Source organism: Alternaria arborescens, assembly GCF_004154835.1.
Source record: "Alternaria arborescens strain FERA 675 chromosome Unknown contig_46, whole genome shotgun sequence".
In the NCBI taxonomy this organism is placed as follows: domain Eukaryota; kingdom Fungi; phylum Ascomycota; class Dothideomycetes; order Pleosporales; family Pleosporaceae; genus Alternaria; species Alternaria arborescens.
The window spans coordinates 45276-64567 of record NW_021167901.1 but is presented as its reverse complement, the minus strand read 5'-3'; the positions used below and the strand labels follow the sequence as shown (position 1 = coordinate 64567).

At 51.3% G+C, this 19292-nt stretch overlaps 6 protein-coding genes across 6 annotated transcripts; 3 read left to right on the top strand and 3 right to left on the bottom strand.

Moving 5' to 3' along the window:
* Positions 1–102: 102 nt before the first annotated feature.
* AA0111_g11243 (putative ATP-dependent RNA helicase) lies at positions 103–3946 on the bottom strand (the record flags this gene model as incomplete). Its single annotated transcript, XM_028645086.1, has 2 exons — positions 103–3633; positions 3731–3946. 2 exons carry the CDS (start codon positions 3944–3946, stop codon positions 103–105), a joined length of 3747 nt encoding a protein of 1248 aa, XP_028501172.1.
* Positions 3947–4242: 296 nt separating this feature from the next.
* Positions 4243–4776, top strand: AA0111_g11242 (hypothetical protein; the record flags this gene model as incomplete). Its single annotated transcript, XM_028645085.1, has 2 exons — positions 4243–4413; positions 4465–4776. 2 exons carry the CDS (start codon positions 4243–4245, stop codon positions 4774–4776), a joined length of 483 nt encoding a protein of 160 aa, XP_028501173.1.
* Positions 4777–4981: 205 nt separating this feature from the next.
* Positions 4982–5665, bottom strand: AA0111_g11241 (hypothetical protein; the record flags this gene model as incomplete). The annotated part of the gene is made up of 2 exons (XM_028645084.1): positions 4982–5215; positions 5267–5665. 2 exons carry the CDS (start codon positions 5663–5665, stop codon positions 4982–4984), a joined length of 633 nt encoding a protein of 210 aa, XP_028501174.1.
* Positions 5666–6704: 1039 nt separating this feature from the next.
* AA0111_g11240 (Actin, gamma) lies at positions 6705–8257 on the top strand (the record flags this gene model as incomplete). The annotated part of the gene is made up of 6 exons (XM_028645083.1): positions 6705–6711; positions 6811–6841; positions 6989–7044; positions 7122–7152; positions 7206–7977; positions 8027–8257. 6 exons carry the CDS (start codon positions 6705–6707, stop codon positions 8255–8257), a joined length of 1128 nt encoding a protein of 375 aa, XP_028501175.1.
* A 775-nt stretch (positions 8258–9032) lies between these two features.
* On the top strand, positions 9033–10681 carry AA0111_g11239 (hypothetical protein; the record flags this gene model as incomplete). Its single annotated transcript, XM_028645081.1, has 4 exons — positions 9033–9395; positions 9451–9706; positions 9762–10352; positions 10404–10681. The coding sequence occupies 4 exons, from the start codon at positions 9033–9035 to the stop codon at positions 10679–10681; spliced, it is 1488 nt and encodes a 495-aa protein (XP_028501137.1).
* A 4950-nt stretch (positions 10682–15631) lies between these two features.
* On the bottom strand, positions 15632–18976 carry AA0111_g11238 (Plasma membrane ATPase 1; the record flags this gene model as incomplete). The annotated part of the gene is made up of 3 exons (XM_028645080.1): positions 15632–18240; positions 18290–18433; positions 18718–18976. 3 exons carry the CDS (start codon positions 18974–18976, stop codon positions 15632–15634), a joined length of 3012 nt encoding a protein of 1003 aa, XP_028501171.1.
* Between the last annotated feature and the right edge of the window lie 316 nt (positions 18977–19292).

Below are 19292 nucleotides of genomic sequence, written 5' to 3'. Positions count from 1 at the left end.
GTACGGTAAGTGTGTAGACAACCGTCAAGAGTGTGTAGGTATAGGTGCGAAGTCGTTTGTCGGGTATCTCAATATATTGTTACGTTCCGTCACGATTTATCTTCAACCAAGTATTCGCTCAATAACATATCGTCCGCCAGGCTCTTTTCTTTGCACCACCTTTCTAATGCCCAGACCCCATCCTTGGCTACCCTTCTCACCCATGAGGCTCATCTCGACCTCACACTCCCGCTTATCCTTACTAATCTCTGCAATCTTACCCTTCGGTTTACTTGCTTGTAGTAACGGTGTGTTGAGCGCAATATTGATAATCTGTGGCCTCGTAACAGGAGTAAGAGGATGCATGCGCGTCTTCGGTGTCCGACTGCCAGTAATCGTGGACGTTGCCGCGCGCTGGAGATGCGAGTAGATTATATATCCTGGCATCTTCGCTGGTGGCGTACGCGCAAGTATAGAAGACGGGTGTAAGAAGACGTATTTCGAATGTGGGTCGTCCGAACGCTCTAATTGTGAGGAGAATAGCGTGACGTATGGCACATCGATGGCAGTCTTAGGCTTCCTCGGAAGCTCGGGAGGCACAGGAGCAAGATCAGCGCGCATAGCAATCTGGTCGATGAAGCCTGCCGCGCATATCTGGGTAAGGAGATTGATATTTCGCTCTGAAGGTGCTGGAAGTTTTGGGTTGTACGTTCCGATGGCGGTAGGTCGATGTGCACGAACGATATTGGTGAGCTGGTGGCGGAGCTGGCTAGCTTCATTCATGGATTTGGGATTGAGGAACATGTCTTCGCAGAATCGGTGCGAGTCAGGCTCGTATGCGTAGGCACAGATTGCGTTACTGAGCTTGATGCAATCACTCTGCTTCGCGTTGATGCTCATTTTAGCCTGTGCGGCGTTGTAAGCTCTGCGCAGCCGTGAGCGCTCTTCGGCTTCGATGTTGTCCTGGTCTGTACGAATGGCGTCAGGATCTCTAGTTGGCTCACGAAGACCCAGATTGTTTTCCGGCACAATGAGTTCCGGCACAGACAAAGCCGCTACCAGTGCGATGGTCTCAGCTGCGAGGTTCTGCGCAACACCCATAGCGACCATACGGGCGAATCGCGGATTGAGAGGATACAACGAAAGTTCGTGACCAAGCTTGGTAACCTTGCCATCCAGAGATAGTGCCCCCAGATACGAGAGCAGGTTCTCAGCTTTTTGCAGACTCTCCCTATCTGGTGATGTTGGAAAAGGGAAGTTGACAACAGGTGCGCCCATGCTCTTCAACTGCAGCACTACGCCCTCCAGGGGTGTTCGTGAAATCTCAGGAGCTGCATACTCATCAAAGTCTCGCTCGAACACGGCCGATGAGTATAAGCGATAGCAGTGACCAGGACCGGTTCGGCCGGCTCGACCCGATCGCTGGTTGGCGCTGGCTTTGCTAATCCATCCTACTTCGAAGCTTTGAACGCCAGTAATGAGATCGTACTTCTTTTCCTTGGCTCTTCCGCAATCGAATACGTAGCGGATACCAGGTATCGTCAAACTGGTTTCTGCGACGTTTGTAGCAAGGACAATTAGACGAGAACCATCGGGAGGTGGCTCAAACACCCGCAGCTGCTGATTTGTGGGCAGCTGCGAGTAAAGAGGTAGAACATGGACGTTCATGACGGTCTCCTCCGGTTTTTCGTCCTCGATCTCAAATTCTTTGTCGTCCTCATCATCAAGTCCCATGATTACAGAGCCTTCTGAATCCGAACCATCATCGTCTAAGTAGTCCTGGATTTCGGCCTGCCCACCTAGCTCAATGTCTTCTGCTTCTAGCGGCGTCTCTGCCGGAGAGATCACGACTTTGCCAGCCTTCACCTCCCGCCCCTGTGTGGAAGGAAAGGCTTCCTTCAACCGCTTCGCGAGTTGCGAGATCTCGTTCTGACCAGTAAGGAAGACAAGCATTCCGCCCTTTGGCAGCTTTCGATGACCCCTGCACACCTTGCGATACATCTCCTCAACATAGTCTCGTTGTGTACGACGTGAGAAGTGGTTTACAACGGTATACTGACGACCCTCTGCTTTGATCAGAGGAGGTGGCTCGCTTCTGAATAGGCGTTTATTCTCCGTGAAGTCCGAAATGCGTAGAGTAGCAGACATGATGATCAGCTTCAGAGGTTTATTCTTTGGGTCTTCCTTGACCATCTGTGCGCGGAGATCCACTATCCTGCTGAGCATGCCAATGAGAATGTCGGTGTTCACACTGCGCTCGTGAGCTTCATCGATGACAATCGCAGAATACTTTGTCAGTACAAAGTCTTGGGTGATCTCTCGCAGCAACACACCATCAGTCATGAACTTGATAGCGGTTTTGGCACTCGTTGACGTATCGAATCGGATCTGGTACGCGACTTTCGTACTTTGGTCACCAAGTTCATCACCAACACGTTTCGCCATACTGACAGCAGCTACACGACGTGGTTGCGTGACTCCAATCATACCAGGTGTGGGACCATCTGGTGCTCCATATCCAGACTCTAAGAGAAACTGGGGCACCTGCGTGGTCTTACCACTACCGGTGGCACCCCAAACTACCACCACGTCGTTGTTGTGTATAGCCTCCATAATCTTCTGTTCTTCCGCTACAATGGGAAGCTTCAATCTTGATTCCTGTATCTCGGACGATCGTTCGACGTTGACGCTGAAGGCCTTCCGTATCCCGTCGGTCGCAGTTTTCGTCTCGAGTTCTGGGGGTAGAGGATCTTGCTCGGGAGCTCGAGGTTTGAAATTGGCGGGAATCGGTGCGTAAGAAAGTTGGTTTTTCGGGGGAAATCCTACTTGCTCATTCCTTTGCTGCGTGGCCCATGCTTTGAAAGCTGATGCCCTTTCCTTCTTTGCGACCTTGTTTTCCTCGTCAGGACTTGTGTCGCTATCGTCATCGCTGTCGTCCTCCGAGTCTTCAGAGTCTCCAGATTCGTCTGACGCTTCGGATCCTGAAGGTGATGCTTCTTCTTCAGAGTTTGAGCCAGAGTCTTCAGACTCAGCACCAGAAGGCTCTGACTCGTCCTCATCATCCTGCTCATTGTTCTCACTACCCGAGCTGAAGCCCTCCCATGCTACCTCATCTTCAACCACGACAGGTTTGTTGCTCTGACCTTTCCTGCGCTTTCTTACTTGTATGACGGGTTTGCCTGACTCGTCAACTTCTAGAGGCCTCTTCAGGCCGCTTCCAAAGAGTCCACCAGTCTGCCTTAGGGCCGCAAAGATTCCCGTAGTCGGTTGAGAGACGTCGATTTCGGGCTCGGAGGGTGACGGTGACGGTGCGCGTTCTTGTAAGGGCGCGTCGGTTTGCGCTGTTTGTGAAGAGGTTTGTTGTACGGTTGGTTTCGGAGCAGATACCGGTACTTGTTCATCGTCGTCGTCGTCATCGTCGTCGGAGCTGTGGTCCTCGACTTCCCTGAAGTCGCGCTTCTCAAGAATCATGCCCTCGTTCTTTTCTACATCTATGCCGGCTCTACTCTCGGCCAGCGCCCGCCTCAGTGCCTCTCTCTTGGTATCCGCCCCTCGACCAAGCTTCTTGGAGCTTTGGAACAAGCTGGTGTCGACCTTTTGGGATGCGAGCTTCTTTAGAAGTTCAAGGTTCTCTTCTTTCTTGAGTTTTGTGTCCTGCAAAAGTTAGCCCTGAAGTTCTTCACACAGCAATCCCAACGCGATGTGGCCGCAAAAAGTGTTGCAAGCCACTCCAGACGGTGTCTCGACGTACAATGTACTTGTCGAGGCGCTTCTTCTTCTTGCCGCTCATCTTGCCCTGTGACTCTCGTGTGAGCTCATCCTTGAGCGCAGCCTTTTTCTGAGCGCGCTCTTGCTCCTCCTGGGGCAGAATCTCGGTCGCATTGGCGTCGATAGTGGCATCGTTCGCCGGCGTCTTGCGACGGGCCAGAACCTTGTGTTTTCGCTGTCGCGGCACAAACTTGGGCATTTTGGTGGTTGCGGCGTCGAGGACTGCTCGCGGCGCCCGAAAGTTTTTGGTGGGGATCAGACGCTAGCGGGCGAACTCCGCATCACTCCCGCGCAAGTTGAGTGGGCTGTTGGCCAGAGACGCAACAACACAAACAACGAGGCACACAAGAGCAGCTCGAATCACCATATTACTGGCACGCATACATTCTCGGTAGCTGGCGAATACAAGGCACTCAGCTCACACTCCATCGTAATACCTTTACGATTGCAGCTGCCCCTCTGCACCAGACATACCACCGCACGAACACAAACGCAATGGCAGCACCCACCACTTCAGACGACTATACCGTGACGCCTGCCCCATACCCAGCGCGTACCAGCACATCCACCTCGATGATCAAGAGTATAAAGACCACAGCAACGGCGGTCAATTTTGCGGACAAGATTCTCATCACTGTCACGCAAAATGGACGATTAGCACATTGGGTATGCTCATATATACGATACATTGTGATGACGTTTGCTGATACTGCCTAGGTACATGTTCCTCTCGATATCTCTGCAACCGATGCTTCGATGACTTCGAATGCCTCCCTTGAACGCGACGAAGACGATCCCAACTCAGACCTCCTTCCTATGCACCATCTCACGGCTACAAATATACTTGGCGGTACGATAGCGGAGCTTGATGTTCTTGGACAAACGCTCGCGACACAGATTGCCAGTGCTATCAAACAGCGCGACGACAGGGAAACCAGAATGGTTGTGGTTGGTATGGGATTGGACAAGAGCATGGTTGGAAGAGAAGCATTCAGCGAGCTGATTGGTCTTGTGCTGGGGGTCATATAAGAGATCGTCGAATTCGTATTGCTTTAGTCTATGCAATGCTCGACGTGATGAACTATGGGATCATGTGCCCAAGCGTTCCTTCGTCAAATCTCGGGTATGTCTTCCGCCCGTCCCCTATGTTCAACCTTTTTCCCTCTATGCGCCGTTTCATGCTGACATTCCAAGTACCGTAACGCCAACCCAATGCAATCCAGATCCGATGCGGTTATACACTCTCGCGGAGTTTGTTGATCAAAACGTCGACTGATTCCATGTCGTTAGCGTCCAACTTTTGTTGGGGCTTGAACTCGGCAGGCATGTGCTCAACGGCGGCATCGAGCGCGGCCTGGAAGTTGCGAACGGATGACGAAAGGGCGAAGATGGCCTTCTTGCGGACCTTGTTCTCGGCATCTGAGGTTGCCATACGAACGAGGGTAGGGATAGCGCCGACTACAAGGAGCTGGGATCTGTTAGCATGACCCATAGGCGCGCAGGATTGAAGACTACTTACCCGTTCTTGTGTTCTGATGTTGTTCTGGACGGCAGTACCGCAACACCATGCAGCGTAGCGTCGGAGTTCAGCATCTTTGTTCTCCAGTTGTTCCACGAGAGGCGTCCACAGTCCCAGGCTCTCGATGTTGTTCGCGTTGTCGAGGTTCTCGATGAGTTGCTCAAAGTTGTCGAATGCGGTTACCCGGTGCTCCAGTTCTGCCTCCTCGTTTTGAATGACTTGCATACTTTCTTGCATCAATTGCGCATCCGAGGGACCTGACATTCCAGTCATGAGCCGTTGCAGCGCCTCAGCGTCGAGTTGTGGCGGCGGTTGGTCGGCGGCGGCGACATCGGTGCGCGAGGCCTCGGAGTTTTGAATACCCCATTTGAGGAGGTTGTTTAGTCCTGGATCGTTCATGTTGTCGGATATGTGTTTGATGTGCGGTTTCTTGTGTGAAGAAGGAAAACGGCTGCGGGGTGTGTAGACATTGAATAATTTTGGCGGGCCTTATGACGCCGACGCCTGGCGAGGGGACCAGCAGCTTCGCGGGCCTTCCATGGGACATGCTGCCCAACACAGCAACGCAGCTGTCAACACCATCAATCACATGGTGTCAACGTGACAAACACAATGGAAACGGCGTGTTTGTGTGAATTCTCGATGTTGACCTGAAATGACATAATCACGACATGCTAGCATCGAGACTTGAGTTGGTGCTACAAATGCTCGTTTGGCTAGGTGCACGTTGACTGCCCCTCCGCACACGTGACCAACCACCCGTCGTATTCGGAATGGGCGGGGATATGGCGAGTTGGCGGTGAGCAGCCGCGGATGGCTGGGGACTGACTTGTGCTTGCTCCCGACTTATGCATTCACAGCGCGCCGTCGAGAACACGTAGGTCCTAGTGGAGTGTCTATGATTGCTATACGCCAAGGATTTAACACCGCTGCCTGGCGGTCTGGTAGAGTTGACGTGCGTCGACAGCAGCTTCCTTCATGCTGTGGCGGGGAGCTTGCGTACTCTCCAAGTGCGTACCACCAGGGCAGAAGATGATGGCTCTAGGCTGCATAATTCCACCAACAGATATAAGATAGCCAATGCCGTGATCGTCGTGAGCCAACTGCCCAAACGCTGAAATTATACACAATCCCCTTTAGGAGCCGCCCGTTCGTGCAAAGCCTCCTTCGCGCCTGCGCTCCTGCCACCCCGCTAAATCTGGGCAAGGCCGACCCGCTTATTTAGCACACCCAGTTCTTGCCTCTGCGCACCAGAAACCTCAACCTCAACACCGCCGCCGAACTTGTAAGCTCCCCGAACACCTCCGTACCCTTTTTACTTTTTCACCGCTAGCTGCATCTCTGAGCTTAAACACTGACGCTCAATTGCTCCAGCGACTCTACACAGACACCCTTCTACAACTCCACGTCTACTCTAATCTCACCCTAATCAATCAACATGGAGGGTAAGCAAGCTCCACCCCTACCGCCCCGTGTCCTAACCATCGCCGTCCACCCTACTCTCTATCTCAATGAGCTCTGCTAACCTCTATTGCCTACTACAGAGGAAGTCGCAGCCCTCGTCATCGACAATGGGTGAGTTGGCACCGCCGAAGCCCAACACCGCCATCCCTGCTGTGGAGGGGCTATCCGCGCCCTCGCCTTATCCGAGCCGCGACGAACCCGTCCACAGCAGCGCGCGAGGGGGCAGAGATGAAACGAGCTTGAGCTGACAGTTGACAGTTCGGGTATGTGCAAGGCCGGTTTCGCCGGTGACGATGCGCCCCGAGCAGTCTTCCGTAAGTACCTCCATCTCCGCCTTATCAGCCAAGGCTGCATCAAGCGCGATTTGAGAGCACTTTCTGACAGCTCGCAGCTTCCATCGTCGGCCGACCGCGTCACCATGGGTACGATGAACCTCCCGTAATTCCCACGCAATCCGCCATCTAACAACACACAGTATCATGATTGGTATGGGCCAGAAGGACTCATATGTCGGTGATGAGGCACAGTCGAAGCGTGGTATCCTGACCCTGCGATACCCCATTGAGCACGGTGTCGTTACCAACTGGGACGACATGGAGAAGATCTGGCATCACACTTTCTACAACGAGCTGCGTGTTGCCCCCGAGGAGCACCCCGTCCTGCTCACCGAGGCTCCCATCAACCCCAAGTCCAACCGTGAGAAGATGACACAGATTGTTTTCGAGACCTTCAACGCTCCCGCTTTCTACGTCTCCATTCAGGCCGTCCTGTCCCTGTACGCCTCCGGACGTACCACCGGTATCGTTCTTGACTCCGGTGACGGTGTCACTCACGTTGTCCCCATTTACGAGGGTTTCGCTCTTCCCCACGCCATTTCCCGTGTCGACATGGCTGGTCGTGATCTGACTGACTACCTCATGAAGATCTTGGCTGAGCGCGGTTACACCTTCTCCACCACTGCCGAGCGAGAAATCGTCCGTGACATCAAGGAGAAGCTCTGCTACGTCGCTCTCGACTTCGAGCAGGAGATCCAGACCGCCAGCCAGTCCTCCAGCTTGGAGAAGTCCTACGAGCTTCCTGACGGTCAAGTCATCACCATTGGCAACGAGCGTTTCCGTGCTCCTGAGGCTCTCTTCCAGCCTTCCGTCTTGGGTCTTGAGAGCGGTGGTATCCACGTCACCACTTTCAACTCCATCATGAAGTGCGATGTCGACGTCAGGAAAGACCTGTACGGCAACATTGTCATGGTATGTTACATGCTACAATCCTGCAAAGCACACAGCTAACAGCAACCAGTCTGGTGGTACCACCATGTACCCCGGTATCTCCGACCGTATGCAGAAGGAAATCACCGCCCTCGCCCCATCCTCGATGAAGGTCAAGATCATCGCTCCCCCGGAGCGCAAGTACTCCGTCTGGATCGGTGGTTCCATTCTTGCTTCCCTCTCCACCTTCCAGCAGATGTGGATCTCAAAGCAGGAGTACGACGAGAGCGGTCCCTCCATCGTCCACCGCAAGTGCTTCTAAGGTACTGGCAGTCATGCGTCCGAGCGATTCATCGACTGACGGTTTTCTTCCTAGCGTGTTCCTGCGTACGGTTCTCGAAATCATGACAAGCCTAGTAGCGGGGGCATCCTTGTATTGGCGCCTTGTTATCCCGGGGTTTTACACATGTCGATTGTCCACAAAATAGCACAGCGGGCCAATGGTTGGGTGTTTGAGTTATGGAGGAGCTTGAGCTCACATGAAGGTGTAGTAAGGATCTTAAGATTGTAGCTTAGAGCCTATGGACACTTTCATATCCCTTACAACTTGTGGTCACCAATGATGATAATGTGATAATGTGATAACGTGAAGACGGTCTCGGTGACTATCCATTCGTGAGCACATGTCCATCTCAGAACAAGTTTGCATACATACAAATAAACAGTTCAGCCATAATCGAGACGCGTCTGATTTGTGTCTGCACTTCGACTGAAGTAAAGGCGTACAGACCTGGAAACAGGTGGTTGGATACCCCTGCTAGCGCGGAAATTGAGCACCGGCAATCGGAAAGGCAACAAGCGACGCGTTCCTCTACAAATTGCTTACCTGCAACCTATAATCTCACGTATGGCATGTCATAATATGACTCGAGTATCCGTGTAGGCTTTCCCCCGTTACGTCGTACCGCTGCCTTACTCCTATGCTTTTTGTCTTCTACGTCAGGCCGCTGAATCTATCGACACGATTTCATCCGAACTCCAATCAATTACGGAACTGTTGCATCTAAACCCACCTCTACTTGGCATCAGTCTTCGCAATGCCCACATCATCTACCAATGTCGATGCTTCCCCATCCGCTAAATCGAGCGATGAGACCACGCCTCTCTTGACCCACGTAGATCCCACACCCATAGATGAGTCCGTCGATCCTTCGGAGCAGCAAGATTATCTTGAAGATGACGATAACGACAAGAAGAAACCACTGCCCAAGGCGCAGATCTTTCTTCTGTGTTATGCCGTTTGCGCGGCGCCTATTTCCTTCTTCTCCATCTTTCCTTACATCAACTTCATGATTGAGAGGGTAGGAGGTGTGGATAAAGAGGATGTTGGGTTTTACTCGGGATTGATCGAAAGTCTGTTCAGTGCCACACAGATGTGTGTCATGATTCTCTGGGGAAAGGTATGTGACCTTAGTCTTGCTATGGGCAAAGGATTATTGCTGACATAGTCTCCAGGCTTCTGATCGATATGGAAGAAAACCCGTGCTAGTCATCTCATTGTTGGGGTTGACTGTCGCCACGGTTCTCTTTGGTCTAAGCAGAACCTTGTGGCAGATGGCGCTATTCAGGTGCCTGGGTGGGGTTTTTGCTGGAACAATCGTCACTGTCCGAGCTATGCTCTCCGAGAACAGTACCAAGCATACTCAAGCACGAGCCTTCAGTTTCTTCGCTTTCGCTAGCAATATGGGGATTTTTGTTGGCCCGCTGATTGGTACGTCATTATATAACTACTCAAAGTTGACGCTAGACTAAACGCAAGTCTACAGGTGGTGCACTCGAAAGCCCAGCGGACAAGTTCACATCGACCTTCGGCAAGACGCAATTCTGGCATGATTACCCTTACTCACTACCCAACATCGTCGTATCAGTTATTGCCCTTTCTGCAGCGATTACAACTATGCTGTTTGTCAAAGAAACTTTGCATATCCACGGCGATAGGAAGAAGACCGCAAAGTCTAACATGTCTACATGGGAGCTTGTCAAATATCCTGGCGTTATGCGAGTACTTGTAGTATATAACTACGTGATGCTCATGGCATTCACCTTCACGGCTGTCTTTCCAGTTGCCCAGTACACACCTATCAGCATGGGTGGTCTTGGCTTTACAACAGAGCTTATTGCTGCGTGTACAGCACTAAATGGAGCTTCTCAGGCAGCCTGGCTGCTTATTGCATTCCCTTTACTGCACAAGCGAATAGGTACCGGTCGTGTGCTCTGGCTTTGTGCATCAGCCTGGCCTGTTCTCTTTGTCGTCGGTCCGGTGTACAATTTTCTACTTCGGTACGGGCATACTACCGTTTTCTGGGCTACCGGACCACCCGTCATAGTTCTCGCAAGTGGGGTTTCGATGGCATTCAGTGAGTATCTGTTCCTATGCTGATGGGCTACGTACACTAACTATACATCAGCTTGTGTTCAACTCGCACTTAACGACATTTCGCCCTCACACGAGACGCTTGGGACGCTTAACGCTGTCGCACTTGCTGCTCAAAGTGGCATTCGGTCCGTGGCTCCGGCTCTTGCCACTAGTGTCTATGCCATCGGCGTCAAGTATCGTATATTGGGTGGTCAACTTTTCTGGCTTTGCCAAGTCATTTTGGCTTTTGGCTTGTTTGGACTTCTGAAGCTGCTTCCTGCGAAGGCGAGAGGGGATGTGAAACCAAAGCAGTCGAACGGTAGTGCTTGATACGTCTGTTTAGTATAAGAGGTTAAAGAAGTTTCTATTTGCACTGCAGTACCTGCTGACATTGTCAAGGGCAAAAGATTACATGTCGTATCTATTTCTCCTTTCTGGTCATCACAGACTTCAATCTGTCTCTGCTATCTACCTAGCTGATCTATCTATTTACTACTTGTCCTTCCCCTATACCCTCGCTCTCTCGACTGGTACCTCGTTGAACTTCTCTGGCTATAATTTATTGCACCTGCGATACCTAGATCGCTCATTACTACCTCAAACTGGAAGTCAACCCTAGCAAATTGCTTTTATGGAAGAGCGACGACTATTGAAAGCAATTTGCCGTTATTTAGAGTCTTGTTGTTACTTCTCTTGTGGTAGTCGGTCGTACTTATGCACTTCTTCGCCTCATTGTCGCTGAACATAGAATACGAAGAAGTAAGTTCTCGATGAATTATGCCCTAAGTTTATTACACTCTAAAGGTATGTGCTGCATCTTGGACCAAAATAGTGCAATCCACAACGTTAGCTTAATCTTAGGGTGTGGTGTTGGTGGGGTATATCTTATGGAAAACGAGGTACTCTGTAGGGGCCGTGGGGGAGAATGAGCCCAGTCATCGTCGGTACGGACTACAATCAACTCCAATCCCCACCTCTTATCTAATGACTTTAATCGATATCCTTATCTGCCCATATATTGACCCTTAACGTCCAGGTTTAGAGGCACAGCTGCTAAGCTTATGCTAGTTGACGCCGTCGCCTCTACCCTATATATCGCCAAACGTAGCTCTGTCTAAGTTATTACTCGCGCTCTTGACTATTCGACTATGGACTCGTCAACGTTGTTACACTATAGCTTGAGGAATTTGTTGAACCCCACAAACTACTATACGCTTTCTGTCTCACACCTGGGCCCAAGGAGATCATGTTTAGTATGATTACATCTCAGCCTGATATTGACAAGGCTGAACGGTGGAAAATATTTCTTCTATGCAAACAGGCCCAACGCGATGAATCCGACTACGGTTAGTGCAATACTCATTACATTAATAGCACAGGAATGACGACCTGTCAGAGTCTGTTAACTCTATATTTTACTGGTAACAGGAAGTTATAGTGTACTAAGCTGTTATGGAAGATGATCAGGACCTTGAACAATCTGTAGATGCCTGGTGGTTCACACGAGGCTGGACTGTTCAAGAAGTTATTGAGCCTAAATTCTCGACGTATTAGAACTCTACATGGTAAGAAACTGGCGTTCTAGAGACTTTGGTAGAAAATGTCTCAATCGGAATGATTACTGACATGAGATTTTTGCGTGGCGCAAAAAGGCTGATCTACGTTCACGGGAAGAGCTTCGCCAATTGACCAGCATGGGCAGCCAACGACAATGCGGCAAATGCAGAGAATACTGCATACTGTCTCATGAATTTTCTGGATGTCATTTTGTCACTACTCTACAGGAAAGGAGGCATCAAGGCGTTCGGTATATCGCAAGAAGGGTACCTCAGAAGCAATCACGACCAATCGTTTCTCACCTTATAGCTTCCTTCAAATGACAAACTTTAGATATTTTCGGACGTGGATCTCCTTACTAGTCACCCTAAAGACTCTCAAAGATGCAATTAGATATCACTGACTAATGGGGGTTGTTGCACCATTCTCTTTCGACAACAGAGGGCCCCATATTAGGCTAGTAGTCTTCTAAGGTCAGTGTATCAAAGTCGGGAGAAGTCCTCGATACGTTCCTGTTTGTGCTTGTTATCCGCAAGGTAGGTCTGCGTATCGTGTTACATGCCTTTGTCGCTTGTAGAAAGATCTGCCAGAATATTTGCGTTCTCACGAAGTGACAAGTACTGTATCCATCCAGGAACCCAGTTCGATGAAACACGCTTGCATAACTGCTATAAACCCAGGGCTCACAGGCGCTTCACAGCCCGAACGCAGTGAATCAAGATTTTAAACGACTTGCCAAGCTCATGGAGATGAGAAACCTTTTATCTCAACATTTCCGCTTGAACTCCTCTAGTAGGGTTTAAGGTAATTCTTGATCAACAAAGACAAGCCAACTATGAAATCATCTTCCGTGTTATACCTTAGCCTCTGAACACGAGGAACGATGACGAAAAATGGACTGAGTGTAAGGATTACAGTTCGAGTGAGTATCGAGATTCAGGCACGGTATGATGCAGAAGTAAGCATCTGTGTTCGACCTTCCTGGGAGTGTGTCTTGGTCAGACCCAAGTGATATCTCCAACAAACGAACCTCAGAGAAGCCGTACAAGTCAGAACCTCGTGTCATATCCATACCTGGCCGAGCACCAGTGACACTCGATGGAACAACCTCTTGAGAGCGTGCCTCTAACAAGGATACGTTGTCTCTGTTTGTCGGTATGATGGTAGAAAACGGTCGTCTTGCGCACATTTTGCGTGCATATCCAGCCAGTGCGTTCGAGTCACTCCTGACCACAGATCCATTGGTTCGCGGTGTCTACTCTACAATAGTCATTTAGCTATTGTCTCCATCGCATCGGTTCGAGTTGTGGTCGCTGGGCACAATAGCCACAGGAATGTATGAAGGACTTTCGATAACCAAACATAACTCGTTGATGAGAATGAATATAGAGAGGTATCTTGACTCTTCACAGTTATTATTGCTCTTCCAATACTGAGTCAAGTGTACTTCAACAACTACAACGCCTCGTATCACACTCTGAATAAAGTGGCCGGACGTTTGTTTTTGACCTGCGGGCTCACAGGATTCGTAGGGTACGTCATGGAAGATTGGAATTTGGGGTTGTTGAAAGAAGCAGGAGCTTGGAGTCGAAACTGATGTTACTTGAAAGGGAACGAAGGATTTCGGCATCACATTTGAAAAGCGACTAGCCGGACAGACAGCTCTTACATTTCTAGGTACATGGACATAGAGTCGCATAATATGTATTCTCGAAGCCTTTGCTGAGTTCTATAGCAACAACTTGAGAGATACTGGTTGGTATATACCTTCAGGATCCGCGTTTCTAGCAAATCATCACATGGAGGAACCGAGGTGCAATGGTCGCAATTAGTAGTCATTGTATCGCGTAAAGGAAGACGCGTTAGTTCACATCACTCGTATACCTACCTTGCGGCATCGAAGTTACCAAGACTTGCGTAAATCTCTAAACTACAAAGATGTACAACACCACTGCAACCGTCCACGTCATCCTCCAAGAAGCAAAGTAACATCTCTAACGGCCCGTCTCGGCGTTATCCAACCGCGCCGACAACAACACCACATAATCTCATGACGTCTTCAACCCACACGGAAGCTGAAACACGTGCAGTTACGATAAGGCTGCCTAAGCTCGCATGCTTGCACCAAGTTGTGATGCTTGCATACTCAGCCCAGCCCCAGCCATCGCTTATCTGAGCCCCCGTGCAGCAAGCACATCGGCGTGATGACATCGAAGGCGGGATGATCACACAACACAGACCCCAGAAACACGCGATTATCTTGCCCAGACTACACCCCAGCCGCCCGCGGACACATGCTCGTTCATCACTCCGTTGGATCGACATTGCGCCTGCGACGCAACAGGTCGCGGCTAAAAAGTCCCAAAGGAGCCAGCGCACGGCTTGCGATGTATGAGAATGTCCGGAGGACGATCAAACGTCATGCATCGTGATGAACAGTCGCTCTTTGCGCCGCGGGTATTGTTGTTTTGAGTTTTACTTGTTCCGTGTTCGCGTCGGGGGAACGATGCGCGGGCGCTTTTATTGAAACTTGTGTCAATACACGACGAAAACTCGATCTAGGTAGTCACTGCCGTTCGCTAAAGGCGAAACACTCCGCGCCTTGGCTCGTCGCAAAGCAAGGGCAACACAAGCAATACGCAAGCATTCTTTCATCGTCACTTTGTATCAAGCAGACAGGGCACTCATCAAGACAAGACAAGACGCGAAGGAAGATGCGACAAGCGTCGTCACCACGCGATCATCACCATCATCACCAGTACGACCCACGGCGCGCAACACTCCATGTCACCGCCCAGCCGCGATGCGACGAGATGGAGAACTAAAGGTTTAGTGCTAACCGTCACGGAGGCTCGGCACGCTATAAGGCCACCCAATATAACGACAGGATGCGAATACGTTATACTGAATACGCTCAATGGCCAGACATTGCAATTAGTCTTTCGGTGCCACCGTAGTGATCTTTACATAGCACAACAATTAGAATACGATACGAGAAGTGAGCACATCTTCATCTGCCAGTGCTGGATACCAATTAGCGCAAGCCAATGGATTTGATCAATTGACTTCATCGTACATGCCCCAATCCGACTAAGCGTTACGCAGCCAACCTCGCAGCACAAGTATGTCATGTTTGGCGATAGCTTGCATGAGCCTATCCAGCCGTTGCATTAGGGACGACGCGATGGCGTGCAGCTGTCTTTACCCCGCTTGGTCGCGAGTACAGCAGCTACCACAAACAACCCCGCATGCCCTTGTGGCTGCTCCACGGAGGTCGTAGGTGGCTTGCATGCTTTGTGCTCAGGTATCTTTCTTATCAATGTTGTGTGGATGGACATAAGCCAGGAAGGCGAGTGACGGGTGACTAGCGGCAAATGTTGGCAAGGCCGTGAATCTTTCCGATGTGCTAGGGTTCTGTGGAAAAACAATCATAAGGTTTGTACAACAGGCGATTAGTGGAACCATTATAGTTCAGTTTCGAAGTCTAGACAAGTAGAATGCAATGTGAGTTAATTGACACAAAGGTGGTTGAAGCAGCAAGGACATGTTCACAGCAATATTTTCGATTGGGGTATTAATTGAGACAATGAAATTATGCTTCTTGGTATACATGAGAAGACTAGCAAGACGTGATGAGAAATTAACCTTGCTTTCAGGTGGGTTCATCAATCCCGTACAAATATCCAAATACACATCGCGTCATAACTGGACGACGACCCTAATTTACTCATCATCCTCCTCCTCAACAGCGCGGGGAGCAAGGACGTAGCGGGTTGTGCCGTGCTTGTCCTTGCCGTGCTCGAGGGACAGCTTGCTGAGGGCAGCAATCATGTTCTCAATAGCAGGGTTCTTGCGGCTGCGGTCCTTGCGGCCGAGAGTGTCGAGCCATGCGATGCGGTTAAGCAGGTAGTAGACGATAGCAATGATGATGGTGACACCAATGGAGTAAGCCCAGACAACAACAACGGTGACAATGTCGACCCATCCGTCGTCACGGAACCTGCTGTTGATGGTAGGGGGGTTGGTTTGGTAAGGAGCACCAGACATCCAGCCGAAGAGGGTGAAGATGGTCGCGAGAGCGTCGACACCGAGAATGGCGACGATGAGCTGGAACGAGGGGAAAGTCTTGCCACCACGAGTAACGAAGATGAGCCAGTTCTCAGTAAGAGCAACCTCGAGGAACAGAATGGGCTGGATAGCACCGAAGTTCTGGATGATACCTCCGCTGGGGATGAAGAGAGTACCACGGACGATCCAGGTACCGAGAGCGAGGAGGAGACCAAGGATGACGGAGATGAACCAGATCTTGGGGAGTTGCCATTCGACGGGGCGTTGCTCAGAGTGGGCGTTGTCGTAAGCGACAGCGACGGTGGCCAAATCAGCGAAGAGAGCAAGGAAGACGATGAGCTCAGCGCGGATAGTCTCGTTGAGGATGATCATGGAGGTGACAAGGTAGACTTCCAAGTGGAGACAGAGAGCGATACGGTACTGGATGTAAGCCTTCATACGCTGGAAAATCTGGCGAGAAGTCTTAATGGCCAAGACGATGGTGGACAGACCGGGGGCAAGGAATACGATATCAGCGGCAGCCTGAGCAGCCTCAGTGGAACCCTCGACGGCAATACCACAGTCGGACTTCTTCAGGGAAGGAGCATCGTTGACACCGTCACCAGTCATGGCAGTCAAGTGACCACGCTGTTGAAGCATCTCGACGACCTGGTACTTGTGCTCAGGGAAGACTTCAGCGAAACCGTCAGCGCGCTCGACAAGGTCGTGCTGGGTAGTACCAGTGAGACCACCGCCGATGAGCTTGGAAGAGTTGTAGACCTTGGTACCGAGAGCAAGCATCTTGCAAGTCTCCTTAGCGATGGCAATAGCGTCACCAGTCAACATCTTGACGGGAACACCGAGCTGCTGGGCCTCAATGATGGTCTGAGCGGTATCCTCACGAGGGGGGTCGAACATGGACAAGAGACCGAGAAGAATCCAGTCACCGTCGTTCTTCTGGTAAGCGACACCGAGAGATCGGAAACCACGGCGAGCGAACTCAGCGGCCTTCTCCTTGTAGAGGGTAGCGGTGACCTCGTCGCAGTTGGCAAGGTTGACAATGGCCTTGGGGGCACCCTTGGCGCAGACGTACTTGTCACCACCCATGTGGCAGACAGCGGTAATACGCTTGGAGACGGGGTCGAAGGGAGTGAACTTCTCAGTCTTCCAGCCCATGTTGAGGATCTCACGAGCCTTGGGGTAGCGGCGGATGGTAAGAATGGTAACCTTGTCAATGGGGTCGAGCGACTTCAGGTTGTGGGAAGAGGCAAGAGCAGCGACAGCCATCATCCAGTTGACATCCTGGCCCTCAGCGACGTAGGGCTCACGGAGAGAGAGCTGGTTGGCAGTGAGCGTACCAGTCTTGTCAGAGCAAAGAACATCGACACCAGCAAGCGACTCAATGGCAGTGAGCTTCTGGACGATAGCCTTCTGCTCAGCGAGGTAGGCGGCACCGACAGCGAGGGTGGTGGTGGTGACGACGGGAAGACCGACGGGGACACCGACGATGAACATGATGAGAGCGTAGTGGAGAAGAGTGACGGACTTGTCAGTTCCCTCGCGGGCCTTGGAAATAGGAATGTGACGGAAGAAACCACCAATCCAGGCGAGCAGGATGAAGAACATGACGAGGACGAGAAGCGCCGTTCCGATGGAGTTCATGATAGCCTTGAAGTGACCCTGGTCCTGAGCGCCCTGGACTAGGGTAGCAGTGCGACCGACGAAAGAGTGCTTAGCAGTGGTGATGACGATACCGTAGGCCTTGCCGCGCTTGCAGCCAGTGGTGTAGTAGGCGACTTCTCCCATGTACTTGTCGACAGCGAGAGACTCTCCGGTGATGGACGATTGATCGCAAGCAACGAGAGGGTGGCCCTGAGTGATGGGGTTCTCCTCATCGAACTTCTCCTCATCAACGTCGTCATCCTTCTCGTCCTCTGGGTCAGCGTCGTGGAACTTGTCCTCAGCCTTGAGCTTCATGTACAAGTCGAAGTCCTCAGGGTGGTCGTAGCCGCAGATAAGACGGGCGTCACCGGGGACGGATTGACCCTCTTCAATAACGACGATGTCACCGGGAACAAGCTCACGAGCGAGAATGGTCTGTTGCTGGTTGTCACGAACGACGGTGGCCTTCATGGCGATATCACCCTTGAGCGAAGCGACGACATCGGCAGCCTGCTTCTCCTGGTACCAACCGACGATGGCGTTGAGCAACAGGATACCGCAGATGACACCGAAATCGACCCAATCCTGAAGACCAGCGGCGAGAAGAGCAGCGAGCTCCATGACTATGATGCGTTAGTTTGGCGCTAAACAAGTTTGTGCAGGGATCCTTACCGTAGAGAATGGGACCAGTGAAGTAACCGATGAACTGCTTGAGAAGGTTGGTCTTCTCAGAAGAGATTTCGTTGAAACCATAGCGCTTGCGACGCTGCTCAACGTCGGACGAGGTGAGACCAGTTCGGAGCTCAGTGTTGAGGTCTGCAATTCCATGTTAGCAAAATTCCTCTTGATCGTGTTGCTCATTTCGGATGCTGCAGAAGCGGGTAGTTTGGTGGAGCCGGGTTGCATGATTGGCTCCACCATTTCTGCCGCTATCGCGTTGCTAGCAGGGAACAGCTTGAGCGCGGACCATGCCAGCCACCAAATGTCGAGGTAAAGCTCAACAAAGGATGAATTGGCGAGGTAGGTTGAGCGCTGCCGCAAACAGCAGTGCGATGTGATTGAGGTGCATGCAATCGAGTGAGCAGGATGGTAAAACTTACAGTCGTCGGGGACGGCACCGGCATCCTGGATGGGAGTGGCAGCGGTAGCTGAGCCAGACTTCCAGAACTGCCACCAGGCCTTCTTCTTGGTGGTTTGCTCGGCGTGAGGGTTGGTTCGGGTGTCGCGGTAGAAGAGGATGTACTTCTGGAGCGCGGTGTATTCGTCCATGCCCTCGAACTCGGTCATGGAGACGATGGACTTTTGCCGCTCAGCGGCGCTGGACGCGCGTGGGCGCTCAACATCGTCGTTGGGCGCCATCTTGTCGAATTAGGGAATGCTGTTTCTCGTATGTATTATTATATCCGGTAACTCTAGGCACAGAGAAGGCTTTTCCGAGGCGACTTGACGATGAGGTTGAGTGTCAGGTCGAATGTGCTGTGCAAATGGGTAACTGCAAGCAGGGCCTTCTCTGTGAAGAAAATGTGATGGGAGCGGGAGAGGCTCTGGTTAAGTAGCGCGGCAGGAACTCACCCACGTATCAACCCAGGAAAAACTCAGCAAGGACCGACCTTTGGCCGCTATGAGGGATTTATGATTGTCATAAAGCTAACCATGGATGGGGATTAGCTCGAGC